The sequence below is a fragment of the Equus caballus genome, chromosome 1 (assembly GCF_041296265.1).
Source record: "Equus caballus isolate H_3958 breed thoroughbred chromosome 1, TB-T2T, whole genome shotgun sequence".
Classification (NCBI taxonomy): domain Eukaryota; kingdom Metazoa; phylum Chordata; class Mammalia; order Perissodactyla; family Equidae; genus Equus; species Equus caballus.
Window position 1 is genome coordinate 132,589,877 of NC_091684.1, and position 26,259 is coordinate 132,616,135.

Consider the following 26,259-nt stretch of genomic DNA (forward strand, 5'->3'; position numbering starts at 1 on the left):
TTTGGAGGCTGAGTTTGGACATGACACCGCTCATCAGGCCACGCTGAGGCGGCATCCCACATGCCAGAACTAGAAGGACCCACAACTAAAATATACAACTATGTACTGGGGGGCTTTGGGGAGAAGAAGCAGAAGAGAAAAATACAGAAGATTGGCAACAGATATTAGCTCAGGGCCAAGCTTTAAAAAAAATTCTTTTAGAAAGAGACTGGAAGAAATAGAAAACGTTAACAATTGTTTTCATCGGATGGGGATATTATAAATAATACATTATTTTTTCTCCATACTTCTGAATTTTTCAATTTTCTGTAACAACACTACCAATCGGATTTTCTGTGGTGGTGGAAATGTTGCATGTCTCTGCCGCCCAGTATGCAGCAGCCACTAGCAACGTGTGGCTAGCAAGCACTCGAAATGTGGCTGGTGTGACTGAAGAACTTAATTTTTTATTTTACTTGATTTTAATTAACTAAAATTTAAATTTAAATAACTACATGTGCCTAGTGGCTACTGTATTGAACAGTGTAATTCTGTAATGAGCACATATTACTTTGTGGCTTTATTTCCAAGGGTTATTTCTCCATTTTTAAAAACTGAGGTATAACAAATAGAATAAAGTGTACAAATCTTAAGTATGTAGCCTGATGAATTTCCACACATGCACCATACACCCGTGAAACCACCACCCAGACCAAGTTACAGAACATTTCCGGCACCTCGGAGCACTCCTTTGAGCACCCTCCCATCCTAGTCAGCACCTTCCAGCACTATTCTGACTTCTTTCCCCAAAATTAGTTTTGCCTATACTTGAACTGCATGTAAATGAAATTATGCATTACATATTCTTTGTGTCTGGCTTCTTTCACGCCACGTTATGACCTCCACGCCGTTGTGCGGAGCTGCAGTTGTGGTGGTCCATTGTATGACTATGCCACAGATCCCTCCCTTCAGCCCCATTCTCCTCTTGGTGGAAATTTGGGTTATTTCCAACTTGGGGCTATTACAAATAAAGCCACTATGAACATTCTTGCACTTGTGACAAGTGAGTCTTTTGGTGGACTCAAGCACTCATTTGTATTGGGTGTATGCCCTGGAGTGAAATTGCTGAATCATAAGGCATATGTATCCTTCCCTTTAGTATACTGTTGAAGATTTTTTCAAAGTGTCTATAACCATTTACATTCTCAACAGCAACAAAAGAAAGCTCTACTTTAAATGTATGTAACTTTTATAATCAGTAAAAAAAAATAAAAATGCTATTTTGAGAAATAAGAGAGGCAGCAAGAGAAACCCTTTGTCTAGACAAACTCCGTAATTAGCAGAAAATTTAACAATATATAAAATACATTATCCTTCGCTTAAACTGATTTACAGAGCTCTTGGAAGGAGGTTTGGCTTGGTGGCTGGGAGCTCTGGGGTTGGAATCAGACGACTGAAGTGCAAACCTCAACCCTGCAAACCACCAGCTGTGTGACCTTCCACAAATTACTAACCCTCTCCACTCTTTGGTTTCTTTGTCTGTAAATTGTAATAATAATATTACCACCTCACAAGATTATTGTAAGTATTAATGAAACAACGTTTATACATTCCATAGTATGTGCCTTGAATGTGGTAAGTGTTCAATAAATGTTAGCTACTATTGATATTATTAATATTTATATTAATATTAGGTGACTATTAGCATTTTTAGCCAGTCAAAATACGTGATAAGCCACTTTTATTAAAAAGCATTGATAATTAATTCTCCATTCTCATTCTTTCCCCATTTCAACACTAATCAATTCTTAGGAAGTTCCTCTCTGATCTCTATGATTGTGGTAGTTTTTCTCTCAAATGGTTGGAAGGCTTGAATGGCTTTTAGACTCAATTTAAGGGCCAGTTTGCTAGAGTGTTGCTAAGAGAATATGCATCTAATTTGCCAAAACCAAATTAACTCCTAATACACAAGGGGATGTGTTTAAGCAGCAAACAGTTGATAAAAATATAAACACTTTCATTGTCCTTATTCCATATGGACTTAAACTTAATTATTAATCTTATATTCACGTGTCCAGACAAAGCACACACCATTAGCACAATTTAAAAAATCGGACCATCTTTAAATTACCTAAATTACTTATTCAACCAGGGGATGATACAAAGTCTTTCCAGCTAATTTAACCCAAAGTTGATTTTACGTTCTACCCACCGTGGCCTCTTTGGATGACTTTTTTTTTTTAAATTCATATCAAATCTCATTAAGAACACTGGCCATATTTCGAACTAAATGCTAATATTGCAAGACATTTTATAATTCAATCTTTTTTATATGCCAGTCATAGTAGATCTTTCATTTTTAATATAATGTGATTCTCTATTGAGTCCTAAGGCAAAATCTTGTCATTGAACACATTTGTGTGGGTGGGTGTGTTGCAAATGCAATCAATTAATTGACACATTACAACTGAAATGGCTCTGCTTGCTCCATCCTCAATTTTCCAGCACAATTGTTCCTGTCAATAACTTCATATTGAAGATTGACAAGGTACAAGTATTTGTTAGGTCAGATTTGGCAATTTATGGCCTCTACATAGGACCCTTCTTTCTTTCCTCATACCTGGACTTGGCTTTTTCCGCCAAGAGTGCACCCCATCCCTGAAAGGGTGAGGTCCCCCAGTTTCTCTTGCTCAGTGCTCCTGCAGTCCTGGTTCTTTCTCTGCAGGTGATGCCTCCTGTTGTGCAGACAGAAGGTCCCTGTTTCCCTATGGAATGTCTCATAACTGGGGTTCTGATATTAACAAATCTGGGGCAAGGCAGTCATAGCAAGATGCCGTCCTCCTTCCTTTACCTACCAAAATGCATTACCTTGAGATCCAGGAGGGAAAACCAAGATCAGCATCACCACCAGAGAGTAACAGTCCAAACATTTACTGACTCAAGTAAACTTTAGAGATGTTAGCTTTAGTTGTGGCTGTTACTGGGATGTCATGGGTGAGGGCTGCCTTCTAGGCACAAGATCAGGAAGGAGAGGCCCCCACACCAGCTGCTGCTTCTTCAAAGAAGCCCTTCCTCCCTTTGTCCTTTTAAATTAATGGACTTTCTCTAATGATCTTCAAAATGGTTCTCATTCCAGCTGATCTTTAGGAGACACTTATAGAGGTGGGGGGGGGGGGGGGCGGGGCAGGAGGAGAGTGCTCCTTTCAAATCACCTTTCTGCAGACAGTTTTCCCATCTGATTCATGGCCACATCCTGGGCATCTGGTTTCTGTAGCTCAAAGAATTACTGCTCCTGATAAATTGCTCTGAGTTCCAAGGCTACTGCTGTCATATTGCATTCTCTGACCATTTTCCAGGTCCCCCCAGGAAACACTTAGGCGCACACACACACACACACACTTCTCAACCCATGAGACTCCATTCCTATGTAGCATCCAAATAAAAAAAAATTTTATTATGGTAACACTGGTCTATAACATCATATAAGTTTCAGGTGTTCATCATTATATTTCCATTTCTGTGTAGACTATAACATGTTCTAAATAAGTTTTGTGACAAAACACTCTGTAGAGAGCTAAACTAGCAACACCCTGGAAGCATGAAGTAGAAGCTCAAAAAAATGTGCACTGAATGAAAAGCTTTGGAGCCCTGGAGTGAGGGGTGGATGTGGGGCTTCCACCTGCAAACCTCCACAGGTTCTCACAGAGCAGCGTGCCAGTGGCAGTCAGGCCTGAGGTGTGGAAGCGAGGGAGAGACAACTGGCTCCTTGGCCGGAGGGAGTGAATAGTGAGCTCTCTGTTTCTGGATAAGTACAAGCTGAGGTTGCACAGCCACCTGATGGGGACACTGTAAAAAAGAATTTAGCCTCAAATGGATAGTTGGATTAGGAAGTCTCCAGGGTCCCTTCCAACCCTGGGATTTTATGAGATTCCTTGAGGAAGAAAAAAGGGAGAGGCAGAAAGAAAAAGAGAACATAGAGGAGAGAGGAGCAAGAAATGAAAGAATAAAATGTAAAAGGAGACAGAAAGGAAGGCCAGAGGCTAGGGACCATTGTGTGCATGTGCCAAACATTTGGGCAGGAAATGGAGTGTTCCTGAGAGGGCTGGTATCTCAGTGGGCAGTCAGCAGAATGTCACAGCACGCTGATCCTCCACCTCCAGCACCCACCCATTCTGGGCCTGTGGGCTGAGCCTCTGGGCCTGGCCTTGCCCAGGGAGCATGAGGCCTAGCTGGGCAGTCTGTGTCCATCCATTAGGAAGCTTGGCTCAGGACAAAGAAGGGACGGAACTCTCAGCAATTCTGCACATTTCCCTGGGGGCATTCAGGATCCTAGGCATCTCCAGGAGGGCTCTCAATCCTTAGGACGGGGGTACAGGAAAGAGCCCTTCCTCCCCCCACCCCCAATGACCAGAGGATTGTGTTGGACCAAATCGACAGGCTCTCAAGGGCCCAGCCAGGCCTGTGCCCAAACGCAATCACATAGGTGGTTTCCTGAACCAATCACAGGAATCGGGTCAGTCCCTGTCTAAGTCCCCTGTTCGAAGCCAGCATTTGCAGGTGGAACAAAGCAGCCCTCTTCCTAAAAGATTGTATTTCTGAGCTGTGTTGCTGACAGTGGGGTGGGCTGCATTGGCAGGGTTAGGGCTGTGACCTTCAGAAGGGGATTTATCCCTGAGACAGCTTTGCTGGTTTGAGAAGGGAACCTGGGGTCTGGCCCTGGGAAGTGTCACAGCTACCACCTCTGCCAGGAGACAGGCGAGGATAAGATACTGGGTATCTGGACCTGGGCCTGGGCCCCAGCCTAGACTGGTCCAGTTAGGAAGACCTGATATCCACAGAGACGATGAGGGATGAGAAGAGATTGAAAGAGGGAAGAAGGAAGAGTAGGGATGGAATCTTCATCTGCTCCCCTCATTTCTATTCCTTTCCTCTTCCACCTCCCTTCCCAGCTACTCCCTAATCCCGTGGGGGCAATTCAGCTGAAACACATAGTCAGCCCAGCTCCAGCACTGTAGCACAGCATCCACTCTTGATCCCTCTGTCTCTCCTGTTGCCCACCCTAGAAGCCCCACTTCTAGGACTATTAAATCAGTGTGCTTGCAACCCTGATTCTACATGTGCATCCACCTTAGCCCACCCCAAGAACCTCACCCACCCTGACGGTTGCCCATGCATATTCACTGGGCACCCTCCCCCAACACACACATGGGCACACACTTGCTTCCTGGGCTAAGGCGCCAGCCTGTTCTGTGGAGTCAGTTTTGCCAGGGCCCCCACCCCACTTTCTGCTCTCCATCATTTGCCTGCTCTGTAGTTTGTGTTACTTGTGACCTTTTTTGTGCGAGCCCCAGCAGCCTTGCCCCTATGACTCTCCCCGCTGGCTGCTCTGAGAAAACAGAGGCTGGTACTGAGACGCAGAAACTAGGCAGTCCTCACACACACAGCCACGTCCCATCACAGCGACAGCGTCAACCCCAGGACTGTGCACACACACAACACACTCGCACACACAACCCCGCGCTCCCCTTGTTCAGTCTGCAGAGATCCACCCCTCCCTCCCTACAAACCCTCCCCACTCACTTCCAGCCTCCCCCAGACCCACGTGGTTTCGCCCCTGCGTCCCGCAGTTGGAGGCACCCAGAGCACACGCCGCATGGAAACACCTGGGGAAATCACGGACAGTCCAACGAACACGAAATCACACAAAGGATCCCAACGGGAGGATCCCAAGGGCTCCTTCCTTCTGTGGTCCCTCCGTCTGTCCCCCGACAAAGAGTCACCGAGCCCAGTTCAAATCGATTGTTTTATTGGCTGTTTACATACAGACGCCTTTAGAAAAGGGCGCGGCTCCGGGGACTGCTCCGCCCCAGGCCGCACTTGTGCTGCGCTTCACGGACAGGGCTGGTCCCCACGCCCGGGAAACCCCCCACCCAACCCCGACGCTTTCCTTCCAGAACGAAAAAAGACCCCCGCCCGAGTCGCCGCACCGCGGCCCACCTCCCCTTCCCTCCCTCCCTGCCCCTACACTACACAGTCACACTTTACAGGACACAGACTGTTCCCCTACAGAGCACACTCGTCTAGGACTACACGCCGGTCAAATACTGTTCTTCCGGGGGGTGGGGGGGTGGGACACGCGAGGACGCAGGGGCTTTTCTCCACCGGGATCCCGCCGCACGGTCACGCGCAGGCTTTGTGAGGACCGGGGCGCACGTCCTCACCAGAGACCCAGCCAGGAGGCCACAGTTCCCATGCCCCCGGCGCTGGCGCTTTTCGAGCTGACGTCTGGGCCGGTCTTACAGCAGCGGAAGCGGAGCTGTCGAGTGCACTGATCTCCGGAGACCCCAACTCAGCGACAACGAATTTGGCCCGGGACCAAGCCCGCACCCTCGGCGGAAAAAGGGCGCGCGGTTCAGCACAGCTTTAAGTTAGGAGAGAGGGCGAGAGAAAACGGATTCCCCCCCTGCTTCATTTCCCGCCCCCCCCAAACCCGACACACACACACTCCCAGTTTTCCCAGAGGCTGGGAAGGGAGTGTTAGCACCAGACCCGGAGTGTCGCTGTCTTTGAAAACAACGAAAATATGAAAAGCGGAGCGGGGAGCTGAAAGGTGCCCCAGGCACGGGGTTCGGCTCCAGCCGGTGGGAAGCTGAATGGGGGTAGGGAATAGAAGGGTTTGGTTCCCAGTCGGAAGAGGGCTTTGAAAGTAAAATCTAGGGAGTGACCACTGACTCCTGGCTTCTGGGATGTGCACCCCGGAAAGGGCGGAGCAGGGGTAGGGGCGGGACCCCACAGCGCTCCACGCTAGGGACATCTGCTAGGGGTCCCGGGCTGACCCTGGAGCCACACCGTTACCGCCAGACGTTTCCAACGTCTTCTCCGGTTTCCTGTGGCTCCAGAGCCCACGATGGGGCCGGCTGCTGGGCAGGTAACAATTGCGATGGGAATGGAGAGGCGTGGATTTCGCCTCACGGTCAGCGGGTAATGTCTTATATGGGGAGGGAGGAGCAGGGAACTGTGCTTGCCGTGGAGGGGAATTCAGCCCACAAGGACAATTATGGTCGTAGGTGGCGGCGGACTGGTGAAATCGTCCCACTCCCCACTAGAAGTCCCCGGTAGTCAAGGTTAGGGGGTCATAAGGGGGCAGAGTAAGTGAAGGTGGCGGGGACGAGGGTGGGGGGCATAAATCCTGCCAGCCCTAGGCTTCTGCTCCCAGGCATCCAGGTGGGGGATGGGAATGGGAGGGCCAGGCGGGCTCCGGGCTCAGCCCGCTGTCTGCCTGTAGTTGCCGTTAATCTCCTGGGCGATGTTGACCGCCTCGGCACCCAGGGGCAGCCGATCACTGTACTCAGAGCCCGCCTCGAACTCTTCTTGGTTGGCCTTGGACTGGGACTCCACCAGCGAGCAGGCCGCCAGGCTCTCCTCCCTCTGCAGGTCCCCACCTGCGTCCTCCTGCTCCGCATCTTCGTCAAGGCCCTCCACGGGGGCCTCCTCTGGCTCTTCACCGCCCACCTCGCCGCCTGCTGGGTAGCTTTTCTCGGACTCGAGGTAGGAGGCACGCGGGTCGAAGTCGGCGGCGATGCGCTTCTCCATGGGGTCAGGGGCCTGCGGCCGCAGGATAAGACGGTAGGGCTTGCCCGGGTGTTTGGCCAGCAGATGGCAGCAGGCGGCGCCCAGCAGGGGCACGGTGGCCAGCACCAGAAGGAACACGCTCACCGCTACGATAACCAGCAGAGAGGGCAACTCCTTCTTGGTGGCGAACACCACTTGCACGTGGCAAGCCTCGCCTGCCAGGGCCAGGCACACGGAGTAGTTGGTGCCAGGCCGCAGGCCGCGGAACCAGTAGGCGTTGACGCCCTCCTCCACCCGCGACCACTGCACTGCTACGCCGCCCCCAGCAGGGCACAGATAGAGCAGGCGCAGGGGCCGCCTCCCGGGCCGCCCGGCTCCTGCTGCCCCGCCTGGCCCAGGGCCCCAGCGCGCCGCCAGCGGCGTCAGCTGCACCCGCGCCTCGCGCTCCGCCACGTCCAGCGCGATGACGCCCAGCTCAAAGACGTGCGGCTTAAGCTCTGCGCTCTGGTTGAACGCGTGGTTGGACACGTACCGCGAGGGGTCCCCGTGGCCACACCGCTGCTCCTCCACAGGGTCCGCAGATACCTGGTCTTCCGCCTCCTCTCCCTCACCTGCCTCCGCTTCCTCCAGCCCCTCGGACTCCCCGAGGACGCTAACCCGGTCCAAGCCCTGGCCTTTGATTTTTCCCTCGGGCTTGGAGGGTAGGACGCTGTTGCCTCGGCCTTTCGCTGTGGACTTGCGCTCAGAGGTCGGGGTCTGCCCATCAGGGTCTCCCCCTGCGCCAGGAGCGTGCTTTGGGGGACCGGCAGCGGCCACCGCCACGCGTACTGATGTGGAGTTGGCGCCCAGCTCGTTGTGGGCACGGCATGTGTAGACTCCTGCTTCTTTGGCACTCAGGAGGGGCACCAACAGGGAGCCGTTTGTGAGAGCCAGGAAGCGCGGAGTGGCTGGGGGCGCGGGCCAAGCGGGTGCTGGAGTCGGGGTTGGGGCCTCCGTCTGCGTCGGCCCGTCCCCATCTCCTTCCCCCTCCCCGTCTTCCACCTCGTCCCCCTCGTCTTCCCTGCTCAGGACCGGCGGCTCTAAGACTATAGTGCCACCCGGAATCTGAAGTTGCCATTGCAGGCGGGGCGTGGGGTGTCCTTCGGCGACGCAGTGTAGCATGAGTGCCAGGCCGGCACGCAAGGGGCTGCCTGGTGCCTCAGGCGGCGGCTCGACACTCAGACGCACGCTGGGCGGTGCACAAGATAGGGCGGGCAGGCGGTGCACCGGCAGCCCCTTCAGCGCGGGAGGCGAGGCGCACGCAATGGAGTCGGGTTCAGGTAACGAGACCCGGGTGCTCGCGGCCCAGGCCTGCAGCCACACAAGGCTACAACCGCAGTGGAAGGGGTTGTGATAGAGTTGCAGATGTGATAGCGCGCTTAGCGCGTCGAAGGTGCCAGGAGCCAGTGTACGCAGCCGGTTGTCGTTGATGCGTAGGGAGCGCAGGTCGGGCAGCGCACCGAGTGCGTCCCGGGGCAGCGAGCCCAAGCGGTTGTGGTTCATTTTGAGAAGCTGCAGCGCGCTCAAGTTACGCAGATCGCTCCATGGGAAGCTGGATATGAGGTTGTGACTCAGGTCGAGGTTCTTGAGCTGGCTCAGTACAGCGAGCGCGCCGGGCTCCACCGTGCGCACCTCATTGTGTGCGAGCCACAGCGACGTGACCTGCGTGACGTCGGCGAAGGCCCCGCGCCGCAGCACAGTGATCTTGTTGGCTGACAGACTAAGCGTGGTCACGTTGGCCGGCAGTCCTTCTGGCACCTCGCGCAGCTCCTTGTAGGCGCAGTCGGCAAACTGATGCGCGTACTTGTCTACGCAGGCACACGGTTCCGGGCACGCTCCAGCCACTCCTAGCAGTGCCCAAACCAACCACAGGACCAGCAAGGGCACCATCGCGGATCCTGCAGATAGAAGCCAGGGAAAGAGGGGAGAAGGTGACTGACTCATGGAGCGTCACCTTCCTTCCTCTATCAAGCTCTGCCTCTGCAAACCCATCTAGAGCAGGCTCCTGGGCTCTGGTAACCTTCTCCTCTGTGCCCAGGAACCTCTCCTGGCACGAATGGAGCTCAATAAAAGTCTCGAGATTCAATGCATACACCCTCTCAGGGCCCTGACTTCCTTTTCCAGCGGCCTCGTAGCTGGACCTTTTTTCCCTACCTCCCTCTTCCCCTGGCGCTGACCCCACCACGGGCTCGGCCGCTCGCCAATCTTCCCTGGGCTCTGCACTGACCCCTATCTGTGTTTCTAAGCCTTCCTTTAACTCCATAAAAGGGATATACAGAAAGAGGTTTTTTGTCCGTGACCGGCTGTCCTCCGTCGAACTCTTTGTCCCACACACAGCACTCGCACACACGCCCATACAGGCACACAACAATACAAACACACACTCAGGCACTGCCATCAAACCACCAACTTCTGCAGGGGTTTAGAGATTCACAACACATTTCGCATACACACAAACACAAAGACACCCAGACACTGACACAGTATACCCTGGAGACCTCATTGTTCTCTCAGCTGAACCCAGCATTTGTCCAGCATTCTCTACCATGGTGCAAAGCGCCTTCCTATTCACTGTGAGAATTGACAGACACAAGGACACAAGTCCTCCCACCAACCGACCCATCCACAGGGACACGGGCACACACTTGCGCGTGCACACAGCCCTCCACTGAGACTGAAATCCCAGCGGATCAGCAATGCTGAGAACTTGTGGCGAGTGGCAAGGGGCATGGGAGTCGGGGAAGTAGACTGTAGCCACCTGCCCTGGGCTGCAACTCTGGAGACAGGAGAACCAGGGGTGCTCAGTCAACCTTCTGTCTGAGGAAGGAGGTCCTGCCTCCTGCATGGACCAGGAACATTAGGGGACATCACTAAAGATTCTCCCTCCCATCTGGCAGAACCCAGGCTGCTCCCAGGGTAGGGGTAGGAGGGGGTCCCCAGCCAAGGGGTCATGGGGGCTGCCACTAGATAACTAAGCCTCTTTTCTGCAGCTCCACGATGCCTGAGGATCCTTCCTCCAATAAAACCTTCTTATCTGCAGCCACACAAACGCACTCACACTAGACTCCTCACTCCCACCTAGGGCTCTTGGGAGGTTCGGCAGAGCCCCTCTCACACTCCGCTCTTTGGGAACCCAGGTCCCCAACTCTGCCTTTGCTCCCGAGGGGAGGGACCCCCTCCCCTTCTCTCTCGGTCTGGCCCAGACAGCACCGGCGAGGTCCGGCACCCTAGGGGAGATCTGGCCCCACCTGGGTCGAGGTCGTAGGGCGGTCCCCGCGGCTTACCCGCTGTTCGCTGATTCCCCGTGCGCTGCCCTCGTCTGCAACCCCTTCTCCAGACTTGATGTCGCGGAGCCAGGACGACAGCCCCAAAGTGCTTCCCGCATCTGTTGCTTTGGCTGTGGGGAAGACGGGGGAGGGGCAGAGAAAGGGACTGGTAAGTTGGGGACTCCCCTGGCCCTGAAGTCCCACTTCAGTTTTTCCTTTCGTGTCTGTGCACCCCACCTCTCGCTGGCTGCAGACTGAAGAGAGTCCTCGCGCGCTCCGGGCTCGGCAGGAACGCGCACAGCCTCTCCCACCTCCCGCATCATCGACATTTGTTAAAGCCATAGAGGGTTTCCTCTTGGCCGAGAAAACGTTGGTCACAAGGGGCGCCCCCACATCCACTGCCCTCCTCTAGGCTCTTGCCGGTTCAGGGCACCCTTATAACCCATGCCCCTACACATTTACACATCTGCAGACACCGCCACTATCCCTAATCACACTGCCCATCCACGTTCACACATTCGCGCAGACACACGCGTCCTCACATCCTCCACGCAGTCGACCTTCACGTTGGAATTAGCCATCACCAGGTAATAATCGCGTCCATGTGTTGAGTTCTCGCTATGTTCACACACATTTTCAAAGGCACACCTTCACCCAGGACACTCACCATCCTCTCCCGCCCGCACGCGCACACATTCACGCGTACTCACCCTCACGCGCGGGTCCCGCCAGGGCCAGTGAGCTCCGCTGCTAACTGAATGTGAGCCGCTTTTACGCCCCGCAACACGTGAGACAAACCATTTTTGAGGAATTTGAGGGAAGGAAGGGCGCACGACTAAAGTGGGGGTGGCCTGTCTTTGCCTTTAAACTCTTTTTGCAAATGCAGGCTGTGGCGCAGGCAGACCTAGAGAGGGGATCCGCTGAGCTGCGCGCAGCCGGGCTCGCGCGGTCCCTTCCTTCCCGCACCCCTCCCTTCTAGCCGCCTCCTCCCCGAAGCCACGTTCAACACGATGCATAATTGATAGTGTTAGCAGAGCGCCTCACCGTCCCTGCCATTTTTGCCTAGAGCTGGGCAAATACAAGTCCCAGCCTCCCCCGCCGCCTGCCAGTAGACGAGAACCCAAAGACGAGAGTGAATGGCCCTGCAGGGTGCGCGGGGAAGGGACGCCCTCCTCCCTGGCCCACCTCTGCCCCTGGCCAACCTCTTGAGCCAGACTCCTTAAGTCTCGTCTTTTGTGGCTAAACCGGCGTTGAAGCCCAAAGCCCAAGGCACAGGCCTGTGCGCCCCGCCGGGTGGGGCGGCGCGGGCGGGTATCAGCCTACGCTCCCAGGAAACCAGCCTGAGAGGACCAAGCGCCTCATCTTCAGGTCTTGCCAGCTGGAGGCGAATGGAGCCCCGGGACTGCAGCAGACAGCGGCACCGAAAGGGATGGTTACAGAACCTCTGCTCCTCTTGAGCACTGTGGGCTAGGAACTTAAGGCGAGTATCTCTCTGCCTCTCCCCGACACGCCAATATATTCACAGCCTCACAAGCAAAAACACCGTCAACCCCACACACTGTCCCCTACAGCCTCCGCGGCCCGCCCCCGCCCCACCGTCTCACACCCTCACACAACAGCCGGCCTCAGCAGACTCGTACTCGCTGTTCCCGACTCTCACTCCCTGTCTCTGGCGAAACCCCCACATTTCTTTTAGCAACAAGGAGGTGGAGGCGCAGGAATGTCGAGGCTTTTGGCTAAAACTCTATTTCTGTCTCCCTGCAAAGCCCAAGGCAGCCCTGGAGACAGAGTTGCTGGCCAGAATCTGGAAAGGGGTCTAGGCTCCGGGAGACATGCAGAACCCCGCCTTCCTCGGTCCTTTCTGTAGACACTGAGCTCCTCGGACGCCCGTGGCCCTCCAGCTCTCACCCCGGGAGGTGGGGTCTCTGGCAGCGGGTCGATAGCACGGGTTTGGGGCCTCGGAGATCAATCTCCCGATTTGAGTGTTGAGCATTTTAATGAGCTGAGGAGGTGGGGGAGAAAGAGGGGCGAGGAGCGCGGCAGCTAAAGAGGCCACCCGACCGGGGGTTCCGAGGATCCTTTGTAAATTAAATATGAACAGACTGGTGCGCGCACGCTCCGGGTGCCTCCCTCTCTCCTACTCCTGCCGCCGCTACAGGCGGTGCAGCCGGCTGAGACCAGCGCACCTCGCTCAGTCCAGAATTCAGAACCCAGAACTTCCCTCCACCTGCTTGGGCCTGTAGTCCCCACAGCCCACTGAGGGTGAGGGCGCGGGGCAGGGGGCGCCCTGCGGGGAAGATATCTTCCAGGAGGGCGGAGGGGGCAGAGCACTTTGACCCTGCAGTGGGAGAGCGGGAGCGGGTCCCTAGTCCAGAAGTGCCTGCAAATATTCTCAATAAAATATTAGCAAACCGAATTCGAAAGCTGTTTGGGCCTGGCTGGGCCGAGGAGTGGCGCGGTGGGCCCGGCACAGCCTCTTTGTCTGCGGAGCAAAGGGGGCGTCCTGGGTATGTTGTCGCACTTTGGGAATCCCAAGGGGGCCGTTGCGAGAACCTTGGCAGGGAAGAGGGGCTTGGGCAGGCGGGGGCCCAGCAGCGAGGGTGGAGAGTCAGGTCTCGGATGGCAGGTCCTGGATACTTTCCTGGGCGAGATGAGGGGGCCTGGCGTAGAAGCAGGGACCGAGGCTCCGGCGTGGAGGCACACAGCTTGTGGATCTTCCACCCAGTTTTCACCTCTTTTCTGGTTCTTTTTGCCTTCGGTGAGGAGGCGGATGGGGAGGCGGTCGGGCAGGGGACAACTAGGAAGGGTTGAGGGACTGGAAGACCGAGGCTGGGGAGTGAAGGGAGAACGCACTAGTTCACTCTGCACTGAGAGCTTCCCTGGACCTCAGAGACCCGCCCCGCCAGTGTCTTGGGGACCTCCCGGGCCCGCGGGCCAATATAGACCCCTTTCCCTTGCTCTCTTGCCGGAGATGCAGAAGTCAAGGGAATTCGGCAGGGAGACAGGGCTCCAGGCGTCAGGAGGACGCCCGAGGGAGAGGGGGCCACCCAGGCGAGGGCGCCGACTCCTGCCGGCGCCTGCGGCTCCCGCCCACTCTTCAGCAAGCGCTTTTGTTCCCGGAGCCTGCCTTGGGGGAAAGACAGCCCTTACCCCCGCCTTCGACTCTGGAGAGCCCAGTGCCTGCTCTGGCAGGGCTGCAGCCCGAGTCGCCCCGGGCAGAGTCCGCCGAGGACTAGGGTGGGAGCCAAGATTCCGGGTTCAGTCTCGAGCTCGGCTAGAAGACAGCGCAGCTCGCCTGGCGCCGCCAGGCGCGCAGGACCGAGTCTAACGTCTAGAATGTTAATAATGGCACAATTATTGACGAGCTGGGGAACCGGGAGCCAAGATACCACCCCTGCGGCCGCCCACGTCTTTGATCGTTAAAGGAACAGGCACCTTATCAGGTGTGTGGAAGTAGGTGTGGGGAGAGAAAGGACACAAGGTTCTAAGCAGTCAACGCGGGGCCCCCAGATTCGGCATCTGCAGAATCCGGGCCAATGCTTTTTGACCAGGCTGGGGTTCCGACCCGAGACAGACCCAGGGGCCGAGAGCTGTAGCTCTGGGCAACATTTTGTGGACAGACCTCTAACTTCGACCTCGCGGACCTGGACGGTCTCAAGGCGGGGCCGGTTGAAACCCAGGCGATCCCGGCGCCAGCTCCTGCGGCTCTGTCCGCTCAAGGTCTCGGGCCCAGGCCTGGTCCGCGCGCGCCCCCTGCTGGACACCGCCCGCCTGGAGCGGAGGCCCGGGGCGATGGCTGCGGGGGTGCTCCGCGAGGAGGGCCGCGGTGGAGCCCGCACCGAGGAGGGCGCTGCCGCGGGCAGTACAGTCCCGCGGCGCAATGTGCCGAAGTGGGGGATGCTTAACCAAAGCACCGAAGCTTCCCTTCCCATGCCCACCCAGCCTGTGTCCCGGGAATCGGCAACCTCTTCTCCCCTGCCAACACAGGCACAGCCGCCGCTTTGCACCCCATTGTTTCCAGCGCCCAGGGCACAGCAGGCACCCTCTGAATCCTCATTGAACGAGTAGTCCCTGGCAGGAACCAATGAGTTTAGTTTTCCCTGGACGAACCCTTCCTGTACACCTCCCCTACCCCACCCCCTGCGGCGTGAGCCCTTCTCTTCGCTTGCTGTATTCGGCCCTGGAAGGCAGTCCTCCTTAAGTCTCATAATTTTGCCGGGGACCTATAAAAATTCCAAAATCTGAAAAAGAAAATCTGTTGGCTCTAAGAGGGGTAAAGAAAACCGCAAAACTGGAAGTACCAGATGTTTCCTGAAATGTTTACAACATGGAACGCTGTGTAAACGGTTCAGCTGACTGCGCTCAGAGTTGTGCATGCCCTTGGGTTTAAAGTAGCGCGTGGGGATTTAATGGATGTGAGAGGGCCTCCGCAAGTAAGAAAGCCAGGGCCCAGGGCACCGAATATCCCCAGCATAGCAGCCTGCTCAGGAGACCCTCCCCATAGCTGCCTCCAGCCGAATCTCCTAACACTCCCTTCCCACCTTTCAAGGTCTGCAGTCCTGTTCCCCTACCCCCACATTCACACAGCGTTCCCACCACTTTCACCAGGAAGCTGCTTTCCTTTTCTAATTTCCAGCAGAAAGCCCACTCCTCTGGGAAGCCAGTCCCTGTTTCTACTCCCCCTCCCACCTTCCATCTCTTCTTCCCTCATATACACTCTACATAGTGGTTAGGAGGAAAAGTTCTAGCATCAGACTCCACCAAGTACTAGCTGTGTGACCTTGGCCAAGTTGCTTAACCTCTCTGTGCCTCAGAAAAAAAGTATAAACATGAATACCTATTTTATTGGGTTACTGTGAGGATTAAATCAGTCAGTGCATGCAAAGCACTGAGTAGCTGGCTCAGAAATGAGCTATTATTTTTTTTTCAACAATAGCTAGAACTAGCCATTGTTGACACAAATAATCCATAACCAATCTATTAATGAAAATTTGGGTGAGTTTATTCTGAGCCAAAATGTGAGGACCATGGCCCAAGGAAGGAAGGGCACCAAAGAAGTGGGGTGTACAGAGTGGTTATATACCCTCAAAAAGGATGTTTCACATATGATTGAAACGTCCCTTTTATAATAGCCGCAAGACTGCTCTGTCAGCACAGTGATTGATGGACACAGCAGGTAGTAGGTCTGCTGTCTCAGTGGGCACAACAGGGTGGCACTTCTGTTGTCTCAAGCTAGGTGGTGACAGGTGAGCCCAGCAATCAGTTCCTAGCCTAAGGAAAGATGCTTATTCTTAAGGAAATGCCCATGTGGGGAGAAGTTGCACATTTATCTTAAGGGCCGTTGTTCTTGCCTTTGGGACATAGCAAATGCTTAAGCGGATATACAGTGCGTGCTCAATGGCCATGTCAGGCCCTTTTGGAAAAACTAAGTCAGGCCAAATTGGTTTACACCAAATGGCTTCCTCGTATACTCCAGTACATCTTATTGCTTGCTGGCACTTAGTGCTCAGAAATGAGCTAGTATTTTTTTTTCAACAATTGCTAGAGCTAGCCATCGTTGTTGCCTGGCAGGATTGAGTACGGCTATGATTAGACGTTCAGCTGCACATGCCCCTACACACTTGTGTCCTGCCTCCCCCACGAGGGGAAGGACCTTGGCCCTGCCCCTAAATGTCTCTCTTCACCTCCTTCCCCACCCTCACGCCATGGCCTAGGTAGCAATCAGAATTACTCTTGTTATTTGTAAAGATTTCTAGTCTCACATACTTAAACCCACATTCTGAGTTTTGCTGTTACCATGCGTCTGTTTGGGAAGAGAGACAGGCAGCTGCAGCCTTGGTGGAAGGTTTTTAATTAAAATCACAATGTGTTTAAGTATTTATTGGGCTCTGTGACTTTAATTATTTTCTAGGGAAAAACACAAAATCCACATTTGCATATGGAAAGACTATTGATTTCAGAGCAAAGTAGCAACCTGTGGCAGTTTGCTGGAGGCAACTGGGAGGAATTTCCTGAATGGTTCTAATGAAGCCCAACATTATTAATAATCTGGGATCCAGCCCATGACCTTCCTCTCAGTGCTTTCATGAAATTAGCTTAACTTGCTGGCAAGGCCCTTTATTGCTGTCAAAATTAAGGAGAGCTCTTCCAGGGGCATCACGTGTAATTATCCGGGCCTGTGCTTGTCTCACTGCAGATGGGAAACTCCTGTCTGGGAGGAGCAACATGCTTAGCTGTTCTGCCCAGCCCAGGCAAGGCCGGCTCTCCCCAGAGGGCAGTCTTGGGCAGTCAGACCCTCCACGGCAGGGTGAAGCCGGGGAGTGAAGGGCAGGGACTCAGTGACAATGCTCCCACCTGCAGATAACAAAACTCCCATCTTCAAAGTGTTTTAAACTATTCCGTGGATGATCTCACCAGCAGGAAGCAGAGGTGGCTTCAGGGCTAGTTGATTCAGTAGTTCAATGACACCAGCGGGCCCAGGTTCTTTCCGTCTCTGTCTTCTGCCACCCTTACAGGGCTTCAGCCTGAGATTCGTGTCCCTTGGTGCCATGAGAGGACTTCAGCAGCAGCTGGGGTAACATGCTTATCAGTAACAGACTAGTGGAGAGAGAGAATGGGTTCTCTTTCTGGAAGCTGCAGCCTCTCCTTAGGTTTTACTGACACATATTGGCTTAGGAGGCTCCATCTCTGAGACGATCACTGGCAAAGGGGATGGAATTAATTGGCTTAGAGTAATCATGCAGCCCTGAAATGGATGCTGAGGAGTCAATCCCGAGATTCACTACAAGCGAAAAATGCCCTTTAAATAGAAGTGTTGGGGAACTGCATGATCAGAGTCATCTAATGTTGTGTTGAGATGAATTGAGAGTGACATAATTATAATGAAACTAAGTAGATACCCCCTCATCTGGAGATTAGACCAGTCTATACCCACAGTGTGTGAGCAGAGTCAGGGCTCAGTGTGTGAGCAGGCTCAGGGGCCTTTCTTGGGTAGGAACCAAGCGAGCTGCGGCCGCCGTGCAGGGTTCCGGGGCTACTGGGCTTGCCACGGCTCCGCGGGCCCCAGAGCTGTTATACAAACTAGAGGATTCTCTGCTTTCATAGAATTCTTGAAAGGATAAAAACCTGTTTTTGGAAATGCCTGTGCTGGGATCCAAAGCTATTTTAAGAGCAGTGGAAGCTTCAGCCATTAGTTGGATATTTATGAACAGGAGATGTTTATGAACTCAAAGATGCTCCTACATGACTTCGCATCCTGAGCGTGTCACCCACTCCCATGGCAGAGAAGAGAGGCTCTTTGCTGTCGAGGTGGCAAACAGGAGCAGGAACTCTACCCTGAGCGCATGAAGACTGCGGAGGCAGCACGGAGCTGCCAGCTTCACAAACTCTCCGTGTGATCTTCACCAGCTCCTCGTCCTCTCTCCTAAGTTTCCAGCCCTGTGAAGGCAGGAGGATGGGCTAGATGTGCCCAGAGGACCTTCAGTTCTCTGAGACCCTGCTCCTCGGGTGCAGCAGCTCGAGGAGAAGCCAGTTTGCAGGTTGAGTTGGGGCCTGTAGGGGGCATCTGCTGGGGTTTCCCAGGAGGATGTCTTCAGAAAGTCTGGGGACCATTGCTTGCCCCCGTCCTCACGGCCCTGGACAGCTTCTTTGCTTTCCCTCCACCACACTGCAACCTGCTTCATCTCTGGAGGGTATCAGCACACCTGGGCCCAGGAGCTAGTCTCGTCCCAAAACTGTGGCACTGCTATGTGGCTGGGGGGGGTCCTCCTGCTACAGAACACTTGCTGAAGGCCCTTCACATGATGGGATTCAGGGGGCAGAGGCGGGGATGCCATTAGAGATTAAGTGTGATCGTGGAATATTTCAGGAGCCGGGTGTGTTGGCTCAGGAAGAAAGGCAAGGCTGCCAGGGCTCCCTGGCTGGCAGGGGCAGGCAGGAGGCAGACACAACTGTTTCCGCTTCCAGTTCTGGCCACCCATCTCTGCTGTGGGCCTCTTGGTTCTCTGTTGTCTGGTGCCGTCAGAGGACGTGGAGAGAGGGCACAATAAACACGTAGTCAGAGACTCCCTCCCTCTTGTGTGGCTCCCAGCAGAGCCCATGAGGGCAGGGCCCGGGGTCTCCTCCTCCTCCTCCATTCCCCAGACTCAGAGCTCCTGGAGGGTCACCCGGGGCCTTGGCATCTACTGTCCCCATCAAAGCCCAGCAGAGCACACAGTGGGGCACGCGCTGTGTGGAATAAGCTGAATTTCCTCTCACATATTTTCAGTCTCTCACTGTCAGTAGGCTCTTCACTTGTTTTTGGAAATGATTTCCCAGAGGCAGAGCTGTGACGAGATTTCACAAGCAAGTGGTGGATATAAGGAAATGCCTCAGCAGAAACCAGCGCAGAAGGGAAGCAGGAGAGGAGGGAAGAAGCCGAGCCAGGGTGGGATTTCAGCAGCCTCAGTCCAATCCCAGGGAGCTCCAGGCCTAGCCACACCTCAGTTTGTCCTAATTCAGGCAGGGAGCTCGGCTTCCACAGGCACACAGCAGTCGGCAGTTGGACATTGGCTAGGGGCTGCCCCAATGGGACCTGCCAGGCACTTCCTTGTCTCTGGGCCTGTGGGCAATCAGCCTCAGGCCTCAGAAGAAAGTGGCAGGTGTGAGCTGTCAGAAGTAAAGCACAAAGAAGCGGAGGGATAGCCACGCAGAAGCGGCTCTGCTACATGCTAATTGCGTGTCCCCATGTTGTTAGGTGCCGTGCTTGGCATGGGTGCAGCTGTGAACCGGGCAGACACTCTCTCTGCCCTAAGAGAGCTTACAGGCTCCTGCACCTCCCAGTATGTTCACATCTCCTGTGTGCAAACCTTGGGGCTTCTAGAAGGCTGGGGTCACTAGGACGGGCTGCATCTGCTCCAGCAGGCCACCTGGGGCCACGGCTGGAAAGACTCTGTGAAGCCTGTACCCGCCTTAGAGGAAGGACGGACAGGGAGCTGTCCAGAGTCACGGAGCATCAGAGATTGGAGCCTGGAGGTCCTCTATCCCTACCCCTCACTGTACCGCACCGAAGACAGGCCAAGAGGGAAGTCACAGAGGCAGCGGGGCTGGGAAATGCCCCCAGCGTGCAGCTTCTCCGAGATGCCCTCCCAGGACAGTCTGGTCAAGAAGAGACCAAGAGGGGCTGGCCTGGTGGCGCAGCAGTTAAGTGCGCACGTTCCGCTTCGGTGGCCCAGGGTTCGGCGGTTCGGATCCCGGGTGTGGACATGGCACCGTTTGGCACACCATGCTGTGGTAGGTGCCCCACATATAACGTAGAGGAAGATGGGCATGGATGTTAGCTCAGGGCCAGTCTTCCTCAGCGAAAAGAGGAGGATTGGCAGTAGTTAGCTCAGGGCTAATCTTCCTCAAAAACAAAAATAAAATAAAAATAATAAAATTTAATTTAATTTAAAAAAAAGAAGAAGAGGCCGAGCTTGGTGGCCATCGCTGACCGGGCTGGTTAGGAGGCCCTGGAGGCTCTCAGGCAGATGTGCCTTCTTTGATGGCAGAGGGCTGCTGTTTCTGGAGTGGGACGGGTGCACCTACTTCAGGTGTCCTGTATTAGCCCCTGCACCCCTCCTCCAGTGCTCCTGGGCAGCAGAAGCAGAGCCCCACTCGTGTCTGGGAGGCACTGAGGCTGGGCCCTCCATTGGAGCAGCTCTAATAACAGCATGCTGATCCCTGCCAGGTCCCACGGAGAGAGCACCTCCAGCCAGACACCTGGCTGGGGCAGAGATTTGGAGGAAGGAGAGCCCTCCCTAGAGTGGGTCTTGGCACGAGGCAGAGGTGCCTCCAGTCTGCACCCAGGGAAGTCCAGTTCTAATGGCCCTGTCTCAGTGACAGCCAGGTATGATTCAGAGTGAGGGGGTCCAGAGCAGGAGGTCAGGCATTAGGGGGCTGTACCTGCTTTTCCACTGACTTCTGGTGAAGTCCCTTCTCCCTTCTTGGCCTCAGTTTCCCCTCCTGTGCCATGGGGCTAATCATCCCTCCCCACCCACCTGCTTCAGCTGGGATAGTAGCTTGAATCTGTCACATTCTCGCTCGTCAGGCCTGCCTCTAACCAAATCCAAAATGACAAAGGGTCCCTCCGCACAGCTCCCTCCCAGGAGGGACAGCCGCCATGCTCAGTTCTCTGCAAGGTCCCCTTTGAAGTGCCACAAATAGCTTTCCAGGCAAAGCCAGTGTGGAGGTGGACAGGCTGGGAAGGGTGAACGGACGCAGCGCCTGTGAATTCCTCAGCCTCGTCTCCCTGAGCCCTTATCTCCAGACCCAGCTGGAAACTTGATGTATTTATTTGCTTCCCCCAGGACCTCCTCTGTCCAACCCACGTCTCTGCCAGTGCTGCAAGAAAGTGACCTTCCTGTAGATGGCTGTTTCTGGGAGCCAGATGGGGGCTGAGGAGGGAGGGGACTGCTGTAAATCCTTCCAGCCCGCAGCCTGCAGGGTGACCCCATCGGGGTAGAGGAGACAGTTGAGGAGGCTTGGAGACATGGGGACAGAGGTCCCAGGAGAAGCAGCTGGGGACAGAGTCACCCAAATCCTGACAGGACTGGAACCAGGAGAGTGAGGAGAGAGAGAGAGGGAGGGAAGGGGGGGGGGGGGAGGGAAGAAACCTGCAGTGCTTTCTGGGAGTCAGCATGATGCCTTCTCCTCTAGGGTGCTGGATGTATAGCGTTATTTTTTATTGAGCATTGCCAATTCACAAAGTTTAGTGCTTTATGTATCTCATTGGATCCTCACAACTTTTGAAGTACGCATTATTACCCCAATTTGCATGTGAGACCACAGAGGCTAAGCAGTTGTCCAGGCCCAAACGGAGCTGGGATTTGAACCAGGTCCCTCCAAAGCCCATGTCCTAACCACCACAGGGCGCCCTTCCTGGCTCACAAGCAGACTCCACGAGGGCAACACTGTGGGCCCAGCCTTGCCCACCCTCTGCCTCCTCCCTGGTTGGTCAGACGGATTTACTGTAGAATCAGTCCACCCTGGTATCAGCCAGGGCTTTATGGCTGTGGAACTCCAGGAGAGAGTCAGCCCCCAGGTAAGTTCTACCCCCAGGCCCTCTGCATTCATTCCACACTACAAACACGGTTTTAGACAATCAGACAAGCGACACTGCATTTCACAATATCTCCTATCACACTTGTTTGGCTGGCTAGCTTTATGGAAAATTTCTGTGGTTAGCTAGCTAGCTTTTGTAATCTGCTTGGATATCAAGTTTGGGATATTTATAATATTTATAAACTGACTTTTGCATAGTCCAGGCAGCTGGTCTTTAAAGAATTCCTCTGGGTTGAGTTTAAGGAAGTTCTTTGAGCCAAGAATGAAGGAATTTTCCTCTCACTTGTCAGCAAATGCATTTTGTAAGGGTGGGTAGAGACTTCCAAACTTTCTGTTTTGTTTTGCTTTTTTTTGAGAGGGAGAGTCAGTTGAAATTCTAGACACTTCTTTCAATAGAGTCCCCACAGGCATCTGCTTTATTCAGGTCCAAAGGGTCTGGAGCTGACACCTGGATTCAGAGACAAAAATAAATGATGATGCTGCCCCCAAAACTCCCCCAGCCCCAGGCTCAGCCTGAGTCCAGGACCAAGGCCACTCCAGGGAAGCGTGTCCTCAGAGACCTCTGCCCACATTCCCTTCCATCTCCCTGCAGCCTATTCCCGCCTCACCCCACCCGAGAAGTGAGCCACATGGAAGGGTCAATAGCCCCCATGACAGTTCTTACTTGCATTGTAACTGGACACGGGGCCTTACAGTAATTTGTGCATTCTCTACAGGGGCACTATCGCCCCACAGAGGATGGGGGGCAGCACTAACAACCTTAGATATTCCAGTGGTTTCTGACCCTCCAAAGGATCCCAGCACATAAACAGATAGACAGTACGTCTGTGTAGAGAAGTAAAATGATCTTTATTTGCGGATGTCATGATCTTGTATGCGGGAAAGCCTAAGCGCTCTTTCATGGGGAGGAGTCGTGACTAGGAAAAAAATTGTCTAAAAAGCTCCTTTGGGGGGAAATAATGGGGAAAAAAGTTGGAGAAGCACTGCCCCAAAAGAAAAACTTAGAATTAGGGTAGTTGGGACCAGAAGGTTGGGGTGTGAGCTTTCTGGGACCTGCATTTGCATCCTGTGGGGTCAGCAGACCAGGAGGGCACGGGAAGGAGAGCAGAAAACCCAATCCCTCAACCCACAGCGGCACAGAGGGCAGTGTGGACCACAGATGGTGCCAGTCTAGACGCAGTCACCCTGTGGGGCAAATCCCAACTCAGCCTCATGCAAGTTTGATGACCTTGAGTGAGGCACTCAACCCTCCTGCGCCACCCCTCCCCCGTGCTCCTCGTAAAATGACGGTGATGACGGAACCGTGCACGGTTGGCCAGACTAAATGAGGTGAATGTGCTGAATAGGAAAACAGTGTCCAGCAGGTAGTCAGGCTTCAGTGGGGTCGGCTGGGTGCCTTACTCACCTGATTGTCCTGGAGGCTCTCATGCCTCGATTGGGTCGTTGTGCCCCCGGGGTTCAGTGCTTCTAGAAGAGGATGCTGGGGAGGAAGGCGGACTGCACTTGGGGTGCCATATTAGGGGGTCCTCCTCAGAAGCTCCTGCCCAACTGTCTGCAGTCTCACGGACTTTTCTGTTGCTAAAGTGACAAATACCTGCAGCCTAAAGAATGACTCTAACTCAATTCCTAATTAAATTCCTAACTCCATTCCTAACCGTAATCACCAAATATGACCCAACATTTGATATAACCCCAAATCCTAGCCTGAGGCCTCATTACCCCGACTCCTAACCCCACCCCATCCTTACCCCAATTTTAACCTGGGCCCTAACTTTAGCTCTAATCTTCACCCATAATCCTCACTCTAATTCCACTGGTAACCCATGTCAATGCAAATAATCCATAACCAACCTATAAATCAAAATTGGGAAGAGTTTGTCATGAGCCAGAGTGAGGATTATAAACAGAGAAGGCCTTAGAAGGCATTCCAGAGAAGCATGAGTTTCAGTACAGTCATATCTTTTTAGAACAAAGAACATACATTAAACACACCCAGGATACATTTCCATCAAAATTTCAAGGAGGTATTCAGCTGCAAATCAGCAGGTCAACATGACCCTGATGTCAGGAAAGGGACTAATCTGGGTCTTACCAGTAGGGCGTAGGAGGGGAAGTGTGCATTCGCATCTTAAGAGAGTGCACTCTTTACTTCAATAGATAACCAGATGTACAATGTATGTTTGACAGGCCATAAAGCCAGGCTTTTAGTTCAAGCCAAATCAGTTTTGAACTCAAATAGTTACCCCATATACCTCAATATGTGAAAATCTCGTCACCCAGTATTTCCCCAAATGATGTCACTTCTACAGTCACAAGTTTTGCTATACCTGTGTTCCTTCTCAGCTTGTAGTTACTTAATGTTTGTCCTCAAATTAGATCTTTAAAGAATCTCACTTCGGTGTCATTCTGAGCAACTGTATTCCAGAAATCATGGTTTTGATGTGCTGTTTATATTTTTTCTAATTGATGTTAAAATGAATACAAAAAGGTTCAGATTTTTATAAATGTTTCTCCACACACCATCTACCTAAAGATACCTCCCATGCCACCGGAAGTATGCGTGGCCCTTTGTGGAAAAGACTGAAGCCAACGCCAGCCTAAACCCCACACTGCGGTTGCCCACCCACGTGGAGCCGCCGCCTCAACGCCGGGCGATGAGGCTGCCGCGCCCTCTGCTGGAGACTCTGGGAGCCGCTCCAGCTCTGCTCCCCTTCCCATCGGCGGGTCCCCAGTGTGCGACCCACTCTCTGACGTGACATTTGGTGTCACTTGCTGTGGAGTTCCCTTGATTGTGAGGAGTGAGGAAAGGCGAGAAAGAACCCCTTTACTCTAGGCTTAGGGGCTGGGGGCACGGGGAGGGGTGAGGTCAGAGGAGATAGGAGCAGGGTCGGGGTCGGCCTGCTGGGAGGTGTTGGGTGAAGGGCACCCCCTGAGATGTGGAGAATTGTGAGGGTTGAGAGTAGGGGCTCAGGGTGAGTCCAGGGCAGGAATAGGGATGGAAGCGGGGCAGGCCCGGGCTGGGTGAGGGGAGGCTGCAGGGAGGGAGAACAGTAGGTCAGGCGGCAGCTAACAGCTGGTGTTGTGCAGGGAGAAGGAAGAGGCAGGATGGGGTTGAAGAAGATTTTTAAGCGACCTTCCTGGGGGTGTGAGTGAGCCCTTGGGCTGCCACAGGAAGGCTGTTCCTGCTCCAGGTCCGTGGCTGAAATCTCCCATTGGGGTGTGTGTGGGACACTGAGCCATCTACCGCTCAGCCCCTCCAAGGGGGACTCCCTGTCCCCCTTCCTGGCTCCCTCAGGCCCTGGGACCCCACAGTTGTGTGCTCTGTGCCACATCTTGTTCTTTATCCCCCTGAAGACCAGCCTATGTACTTTTTTACTAAGATCCAACAAATATCCATTTTTTTTAATAACTTAAAAAGCTGTAACACTGCCACCTTTGTTGTCTGTGAAACAAGGTCTCCTATTTGTGTGGTTCTTCATATGTTAAAGGACTATTTTTACAAACGTGTTCTTGTTGGTTCACACGAGATCCCGTGAGGTAAAAATGACCTGAATTACCCCATTTTACAGAGTCAGAGCCTGAGCATCAGCGAATTTGACACGCCAGACCAGAGTTATACGCTACTGAGAATGGAAACTCAGTGTCTTGGCCTATGGCCCAGCAAGCTCATGGTTAGTTAACATGGATAAACCTAAGACAGAGTTCAGAGATGAAGCACAAGTGATGTATGTGGACTTGCTCTTAGAGACTAAAGCTCCAGGATTGGAATTTGGGCATCTGGGACAGGTGGGGGGGTTAAGGGTGGTGACACTGATCAAATCATATTACCTGTGCCAGGGGAAGCCTGCGGTACTGCTGTGAATTCCATCTGCCACAGCCAAGACAGAAACCATTAATGATACATTGCCAACATCCTCGGCCTCCCACACTTGCTTGTGAAGGGTTTTACCACCTGTGGCTCTGGGGACACAGACAGGGGTACAAGATTACCCAGCAGGGGGCAGGGCAAAGTTCCTGTAGACTCTGGTCTCTGGCTCCTGACTCCTCTACGGGGTAATTCTTGAAGCTGAAGCTTCTTTCCCTCCACATGGATCTCCCTTTTGGAGATGATCCCGGGCAGGCCCACCCTGGGTCTCCCCACGTGGAATGGGGGGTTCACATCCATGAGGCCCTCAGCACTGAGCAACAACGGGTTCTCAGCTCTGCTAAGTCCTGGAAGGTCCCCTCAAAGAGCAGCTCTCCCATGCCTGGGAAGTCCCGTCTTGACCAGGCGAGAGGCTGCTCAGTCTCTGGGGTGGGCAGAGCAGAGATTGTGACTGCAGCA

The 26,259-nt window shown here is 53.7% G+C and overlaps 1 protein-coding gene across 8 annotated transcripts; it reads right to left on the minus strand.

The window, feature by feature from the left end:
* Positions 1-5,768: 5,768 nt before the first annotated feature.
* On the minus strand, positions 5,769-14,196 carry ISLR2 (immunoglobulin superfamily containing leucine rich repeat 2). 8 transcript variants are annotated; one of them, XM_023653792.2, is made up of 4 exons: positions 14,007-14,196; positions 13,410-13,685; positions 10,875-10,987; positions 5,769-9,488 (listed from the first exon to the last, which is right to left on the minus strand). In XM_023653792.2, exon 4 carries the CDS (start codon positions 9,478-9,480, stop codon positions 7,243-7,245), a length of 2,238 nt encoding a protein of 745 aa, XP_023509560.2. In that variant the 5' UTR covers positions 9,481-9,488; positions 10,875-10,987; positions 13,410-13,685; positions 14,007-14,196; the 3' UTR covers positions 5,769-7,242. The 8 variants fall into 8 exon arrangements, with proteins under 8 accessions (XP_023509560.2, XP_023509558.2, XP_023509588.2 ...); XM_023653790.2 differs by lacking the exons at positions 13,410-13,685; positions 14,007-14,196 and adding exons at positions 11,567-11,760; positions 12,059-13,241; XM_023653820.2 differs by lacking the exon at positions 13,410-13,685.
* Positions 14,197-26,259: the final 12,063 nt, after the last annotated feature.